The sequence below is a fragment of the Galeopterus variegatus genome, unplaced genomic scaffold, assembly GCF_000696425.1.
Source record: "Galeopterus variegatus unplaced genomic scaffold, G_variegatus-3.0.2 Scaffold5135, whole genome shotgun sequence".
Taxonomy (NCBI): Eukaryota; Metazoa; Chordata; class Mammalia; order Dermoptera; family Cynocephalidae; genus Galeopterus; species Galeopterus variegatus.
The window spans coordinates 136,770-145,264 of NW_007731246.1; the positions used below are offsets into that span (position 1 = coordinate 136,770).

General features: G+C 36.3%; 1 protein-coding gene across 1 annotated transcript in view; it reads left to right on the forward strand.

Annotated features, from left to right (window-relative positions):
* LOC103604424 (neural cell adhesion molecule 2) overlaps positions 1-458 on the forward strand; it is a 116,988-nt gene extending 116,530 nt beyond the window's left edge. The window contains exon 9 of the mRNA XM_008588975.1: positions 253-458. Coding sequence (XP_008587197.1) covers positions 253-458 — 206 coding nt within the window. The remainder of the gene's footprint in view (positions 1-252) is intronic.
* The last annotated feature ends 8,037 nt before the right edge of the window (positions 459-8,495 follow it).

Here is an 8,495-nt window from a genome sequence, read left to right on the forward strand (position 1 = left end):
AAAATCCCCTCCATAAACTAAATGTGATATTGAATGTTTTACTGTTTATTTGCTATGGTCATAAAAATTGACTCATGTATACTTTCTTGCAATTTGAAGAGATCATTCAGGTGTATATGCAAGCTTTGTAATTAGAATATATTTTAATTACAACATTTTCTCTTCATTTCTAATTCTTATAACACCATGAATTTTAATAATGACCATCCACATTAACTGGGTTGTGTTTTCTTTGTGTTTTTTACTTCATAGATGTGCCATCCAGTCCCTATGGAGTGAAGATTATAGAGCTGTCACAGACCACAGCCAAGATTTCTTTCAACAAACCGGACTCCCATGGAGGTGTGCCTATTCATCACTATCAAGTGGATGTCAAGGAAGTGGCGTCAGAAACCTGGAAAATAGTACGCTCCCATGGAGTTCAAAGTGAGTCAGTGATTTCAAAGTGTATTGATTAATTCAAGCTGATCTTCAATATACCTGTATCATTAGCTTTTTTACTTTCCTTCAATATTTTGTTTCTTTCAGTGAAGTGGGGTTGGGAAGACATTCCCACATCAGTAAAAAGCTTGTTTTGGGGATTAAAGTTACTTTTAAAACTTTTGTTGGTGGAAAGAAAATTGCTGACATATTAGATATGACAGCTGGATATTCTGAAATGTGTTCTTGTTTTCCATTTATTAATATTTCTTCTGTAAGTAGATGGTAAAGTCATACTGTAAAATATAGGTTCTTATATATGTATTTATAAAACCATCTATAAAATTAATGCCTACTAATTTTATTTCAAAACTGTTTTTTGAAAATCCACATTTTTACTATAAATCATGTCATTTTGGATAATAGAACTGTCTGATTCTGAGAAGTTAAAACAGTTTACAGAACTTTTTCACTTATGTAGAATTTCATCCTGTTGTGAAAATGTGGTTTGTTTTCTGATTATAAGGAGAGGAAACTAAACTCGAAAATAATAAGAAATTACCAGTGTTGGACTGTAATGGTTAGAACATAAAACTACATTGAGTGGTCAACAAGGGTACCATAAAATAGTAAGAAAATAGTAAGAAGGACCAGTGTCCTTCCTGTGAGTGCTCTGCCTTGACCTAACCCATATGGTATAGAGGTTCAGTAAAAGGCATAAGCTCTCGTGAGAAGAAAAGTGGGAACAATTCCTAGTGAACATGGACAGACAGCAAATGCAAAAATTCTGGTCTTACCTGTGTTGACACCTGCTTGTTCAGTTTTCATTGAGAGTAACTACAGGTTTTTGATAGAAATTTCAGAAACTTTAATTAGTCATCACTCATTTAGCACACACTTCAAATAATGTTCCCAAACAAGTGAGCTTTTATTTCTTTTAATGGTAAAATATTTTGGATTATATTTCTTGTGCACATGCTATGTGGTTCAGGAAAGAAGATTTATAAGGAAAGTGCCCAAAAAGAATGAGCGACTGGGGTCAATGACTATAGAAAAAAAATTATTAACCTGGATGCAGAAATAATGTGTGTTTAAAATTTATTTCAGCTATTTTAAATAGAGGAAACAAAGTAGGGTGGCAGGTGAGTGACACAAAGAGAAAATTAATTATTTCTTACACTGCAGAACACTTGACGTATGTGCTCAAGCAAAACTATAAAGAAAAGTAATGTTAAGTCGGAATAATATGGAAATTAAACATGACACAATACTGCCGCACACTCCTCCTGCCATCCTAGGCAGAAGCTTAATAGACTCTCCCAAGACTTCTTACAAAGTTGCAACACCATGGAGAGTTTATAATGGCCTTGATCTGGCCAAGGTTATCATGTTCAAAAATCTGACTTTGTACCCTACGAATCTACATGTCGGAAGCAGATTTGTATGCTTATAAGACTGACATATAAACACATTTGTTAATATTTAATGACAAATCACTGTCCCAGAAATTAGAATATTCAGAGTCTATATGACAAGTACATTCTTCACCCTCTGGTATAGGAAACAGAGTGTGAATCAGAAGCTTGTTTGATGAGTTTCAGATATGAGCAGGTGAAGTTACATGAATAGTGTGTTTATCTGTCTCTAAGTGGGACAGCTTAAAGCNAATCTACATGTCGGAAGCAGATTTGTATGCTTATAAGACTGACATATAAACACATTTGTTAATATTTAATGAGAAATCACTGTCCCAGAAATTAGAACATTCAGAGTCTATATGACAAGTACATTCTTCACCCACTGGTATAGGAAACAGAGTGTGAATCAGAAGCTTGTTTGATGAGTTTCAGATTTGAGCAGGTGAAGTTACATGAATAGTGTGTTTATCTGTCTCTAAGTGGGACAGCTTAAAGCTTACCAATGAAATCAAAGTATTCAAAGTCTGTGGCTGGGACTTTCTCACTGTTATTTGAGAAACATATCTGCATCAATACTTTTCTGTTTCCATTTCTGACTCTTCTATCACAGATATGTTAATGAATACATTAAGTCAGGTTACAGTCATGTAATCAAACCATTACATGATCTCCTCTCAGTGTGGTACGAACATGATTTTTAAAATCAAATTACTGCTTTAAGCCATTGTTTTCGAATCTCCTTTTTTGTTATTTAATGAAATCTTTGGTAGACACTATAGATTTGTGGTTATCTTCAAGGATTAAAAATAATCCAATTGAGTACTGCACAGCTGAAAACTGATAAAGTCTAATTTAGCACTCACATTTTCTCTGATCCCCATGTCAGCTGGATTCTTATCCTGGGGAGCTGAGAGGTGGCATGAACTATATCGTTTCTTGGAAACAGGAAAGGAGTTAAATACCTGTTATTTTTCTGGTGCTGTAGTTCTCTCTGCCGTCCCTGCCACTTGTGCTGTCTGTGGGACAGGCATCTAAAGTACCTGCTCCCAGGGATGCAGCGTGTGTGGGGTGCAAATATACCAGAAGGCTTTTTGGAGAAGTTTCCTCAAATGGGATGCTGCTTTGCTTGACCTCCTTAGACATCTGGCTTAGTCCGTTTTGTGTTGCTATCACAGAATATGTGAGATTGGATAATTTAGAAAGAAATGAGATTTATTTAGCTCACAGTTCTGTAAAATGGAAAGTCTACCATTGAGCAGCTGCATGTAGCCCAGGCCTCAGGCTGCTTTCCCTCTCAGCAGTAAGTGAAAAGGGAACCAGTGTGTACAGAGAGGTCACATGGCAAGAGAGGAAGGAAGAGAGAGAAGCCATGGAAGCCAGCCTCTTTTTTAACAGCCTACTCCCAGGGAAACTAATCCATTCCCAGGAGAACACACTCACCCTCACAAAGAAAGCATTAATCTGTTCATGAGGGATACACCCCTATTACCCAAACACCTACCACTAGGCCCCACTTCCCAGTACTGCTATACTGGGGATCAAATTCCAACATCAGTTTGGACATAGAAGACAGATTACTCTTCTATAAACAGAAGTCCAAAAGTCCAAATGAGGATGGAAATTCCACACTCTTCCCCCACCCCACCTCCAAAACACACACACAACCCTTCTGCCAAAAAAATCCAAAAAATTCCATCCATCTATTTCAGCTATCTTCATTTACCAGGAGAGGAAGAGGCAACACTGCACCCTGTCCTAGGTGGAATACTCATGAATCCAATGACAGGATTTTCTTCCCCTTCTAGTCTTCTGTTTATATAGAGGAGAGGAGGGTGGTGTACATGGGGTTGTTGCAGTGCTGTGGCTGGGATTGGCAGACCCAGCTCAACTCTTCTTATTCAGCCCTACAGAAAGTGCCTGGCCTCTTCCCAAGTAGTACTTGATGTCTCTTTCTTTTCTTTATGAATTGTCCCATTTGAGAGTTTCAGCATGATGGAAAGATGTCCACTCAATTTTGTGTACAGCTTTCTATTGCTAAGATGGTGCTATTCTTTCTAATTAGGATTAGGTGCACTTTTGTAATGTGATTTCTTCAATCCCAAATTTACACTTTATATCTCAAATGACAATATGATCTCATTTTATACATAAAAACCCATGTTTTTAAGGGTTTCTTAGTATAGTCCCCACATTTGGATAGCAGGCATGAACGTAAACATGTGACTAAAAGGAAAACATAAATGTAATGGATAACCAGGGAGATGAGTTGGGTAACTGCATAGGGACCCTGTTAACGTTCTAGGATATGTATGTCTGGCATTCACTCTTCTTTTAGCAAAGAGAAGTACCATGTTTGTAAAGATATAATGAGGGCATTCATCAGAATAAATGATTTATGCTTACAGAAATATGAAATGGGATGTAACTAGCCATAGTTAGGTTTACTATAAATTAATAGCAAAAATTTGGTTATTGAAACAGGTAACATTGTTTTGACAAACTTTCTACCTTAAGCACACATATTTTCACTATGTTCTTTAAAGTGACATTTCGACCTTACTCACATTTTTCCCCTTGAGCAGGCTTAGGTCCTTTCAGCACTTCCCAGAATTATTTTTTTAACCTGAACCACCTACAATATGCTTTTCCAATCACTCCTTCTTGGAAGTGTTCTCACAAAAATATTCCCTCTTCCTCCAGAATGAGTGGCCAGCAGACAATATCATTTATACTTCTTATGTCATACTGTATTGTATATATTTTAATATGTTATATCATATTATATTGTATCATATTATATTAACTCTCTGATCTATATTTATCATAACTCCCTGGTCTATCTTCTTTCCTAGCTTATAAGCTTCATGAGTGGACCTAGTATGCCTTGTTCTTCTCAGTGTTTCAAATGCCAAAATCATATTAGAGTGGAAGGAATGTTGAAATTTGGAAGAGGTGGGCATATTAGTCCTTTTATGTGTTGCTAAAACAGAATACCTGGAACTGGGTAATTTATAAAGTAAAGAGGTTTGTTTGACTCACAATTCTGGGACAGTACATCCAGTATGGGCTTCAGGCTGCTTCTATTCATGGCAGAAAATGGCGGAGCAGCCGGCAGGTGCAAGGAGATGGCATGACAAGAGGAAGTGAGAGGAAGGGAAGGGAAGGTTCTTTTTAACATCCATTTGTCTAGGGAACTAACAGAGCAAGAACTCACTCACTACTCCCACTCTCACAGAAGGCATTAATCTATTCATGAGGGATCTGCCTCATGACCCAAACACCTCCAAGCACTGCCACACTGGGGATCAGATCTCAACATGAGCCTTGGGGGGACAAAGGTTTGTGAGAACAAGCATATCTAAACTATATCAGGGAGAATAAAAAGGATTGTTTTCTAGCACGTTCTTTCTTTTTTTGTTTTCTGTTTTGTTTTGTTTTGTTTTTGTTTGTCTGTTTTTTGCTAGCCACCTTCTGATTGAGTCTTTATAAGGGAAATGCATTGTATATCTTCTTTCAAAAAATATATGTCTGTAGAAGCAACTTTTAAATGGAGACTCAGGTTCAAGATATTTATTAGGAATCAATACTTTTGAAAAGAGGGAGGAGGAAGCAGAACTGGGCAAATGGAGTAGTTAAATTGCAATGCAAGCTGCACAGATCCTCACCCAACTGGATGAAGAGCACTAGAAATAACATTGTCCATTTTGGATAGACCACTTCACTTATAATAAATTGTCATTGAGCAGCATGGCATTACAACTTAGTGGGTCGGTTGCTAGGTAATGATGGCCAGTTCAGGTCACATGGCCACATGGTCCCATCATGTTCACTTGATCAGTCATGCCTTCTTTACAGAGGCTTATTAGCATGCCAAGAGTTATTTTTTAAAAGGTATACAATCTTGCACTGCATATAGCATTACCTTGATCAAGCAACCAGGAGATTTCAATGTAATTCTCCCTCTGGAGCTTGCCACAAATTCCACACATTTCTTTTGACCCCTGATATATCAAAAAGCATCATTCTCACCAAATCTGTTCTATGGGCCAAGTGGCAGGGCTGCTTAAATCACTGCTTCTGCTTGTTTCAGGGCCCATTACTGCTGCTGTCCTAGTTCAAAGCTGGTGTGGTAGCCTTTTGCACCACTTAATAAATGGGCGACTCTTTCCTCTGTACATTGAAAAAGTCTTACGCATCATACTCACTAGTGCATACTATATCTTTTCATCTGCTTCGTCGCCTGGTATCTTCTGCTGTTGGTATCAACTGTTCCATGTATTATTATCCACTAGAAGACACAGAGGTGTAGTTAAGACTGCAAGGTGTCCTGTAAAAGGAAGCAGGGCAAAGATTGGGCAGAAGGGAAGTTGGACTGAACTGGAGGACTGACAATGATACAGCCAACTCATCAATGAACTCTGGAGTGAGAATTACCTGTGTGGTGTCTGCCTTGGGATGAAATGGCCAGTTGTGTACACACCTGCCTCCTCACTTACTCTGATGCAAGCTTCTCTGAAAAGCACATAACTGTGGTTGAGACAGCTTTCTGCAACCTGGGGCAGATATTAACAGTTTGCTGACTACATTCCCTCCAACTAAGCAGCAAGAGGGATCAGAACTGAAATCTCCGTATCTACCAAAATATATGTACACACACACACACACACACACACGCGTACATATCCATTTTAAATAAAATAGAAATAGCTGATCTAATTTAATAGATTTTAAAATCCTGTTTTAGTTGAATTGAGAGATATAATATATTCTGCAATGCATGTGTCTATGTATAGTTATGAACACGTGTATATATAGACCATAGAATTTTTTTACATTTATGTAGCACTATTACTCAACATTTTCTATTGCAAAAAATTTTGTCTATTGAATAAATTATCAATACATATTTAAATATATTGCCCTTTTCTCCTCAAAATGTTCTCATGAGTGTTTTCCAAGTTACCTGTTAGCTGATCCAAAAAATAAAACTGGTACATAACAAGTGAGCAAGTTTGTCATTTAACATATGAAAATGTACTGAATGTGTATTATGCTTGGAGGGAAATTGCTCTTTTTCTTTTCTTTTTTTTTTAAAGGAATTTTTTTTTTAAAGGAATACCCTTTTATCAGTTTATAGCTCTTGAAGTTCGGACACATTGTGGTTAGGTTTTTGCTCAGGTCTTACTAGGCAGAAATCAAGATACTGGCTAGAATTTGTGAATTTCTTTCAGACTGTTTCCTCTTTGGTCAAATTCAGTTTCTTGCAGGTGTAGAAACAAGGTCCACATTTTTATGCTGGGGGCTGCTGTCAGCTCCTGGAGTCTACCCATATTCCTTGAAAGTGTAATTACTCTTAAAATTTATTTACTTCATCCGTATTCTACATTGACAGACTCAAATTGGCCCTGTTCTTCCCTGCTGAAGTAAAATATCAGTGATCAAGCAATTAATATACATTAAAGATAGTTAACATTTCCTAAATATTTGTTCTATTTTAGTCATTGTGTTAAGCACTGAAAATAGACAAAATCCATAGGTCTTGACCATGAACTAGGAATTTGGTAGCATCGGTATCCTCTATTTTACAGAGGGGAAAGTTGAATTTAATACACATAAGGAGAAAACCAAGACTGCAATGTTTAGCAACTTCTCCCTAGTTTATAGGAATAAGTAATAGCAAAACTAAAATTCAAACCCAGACAGGAAGTCTTATTCCAAAGCCTGCACTATTGACTATTATAAACTTTTCACCCCTCTTCAGATAAGAGTTGAGAAAATAGAACACAAGAGTATGAAATATTGATTAAGTATATATACATATGTATACACATACATGTAAATATGGTGTGTAGTGTGTATCTGCTCCTGTTGCATGTGTTTTTGATAGCTAGTGGGAGGTATTGTATAGAAAGTGTATAGGGTAATTTGCCTGACCCAGTTAAATATGAATTAAAAAGTTGAAATATCCCTGTTATGTGAAAGTTTCCTATTAGAAAAGAAAAAAAAAAAACAGTAAAGGAAGGCGGGAAGGAGGGAGAAAAGTAAAGAAGGATGTTTTATGCAATGTGCTATGGAACTTTAAAATATACTATTAGTAATATGGAAGTTCAAATAGGCAACCTGGAAAGTAAAAAATGTATATAATATGGCTTTCGTAATTTCTAAAAATGTTTGTACTTTCAGTAAGAACAAGGCAGAAATGTTAAACATATTTATTCTCTCCACCACATTTATGAATGGTTGGCTAGACTTCACGGTAATTTTAAACCCCTGAAAATTTATAATAGAGAGAAAAATAATTATATGGTTGCTTCTTTGTATTGTGCTTGAATGCAAGGCAAATATATAACAGGGTAATTTTTAAAAAGTTACAAAGAATCTAAAGGTGGCCAAAGTACACAGCTCTCTGATGTAGCTTGTTTTAAGAGTGAAAGCTAGATTATCTGAAGCGGATGACAGGTTTCACCTATTATAAGAAATTCAAAAGTTGTAAGCAAAATTGTAATCCTTTTTATATGAATTTTATGGAGAGAATGTACGTAGTTTTCATTCATTTTTCAAGAGATTTATTTTAAAAGTGTTTTTATTTTAACTTTATTTTCTAATTATACTTTAGGTGAGTCTATAATTCAAGTTTGATATTTACATTACTTGGAC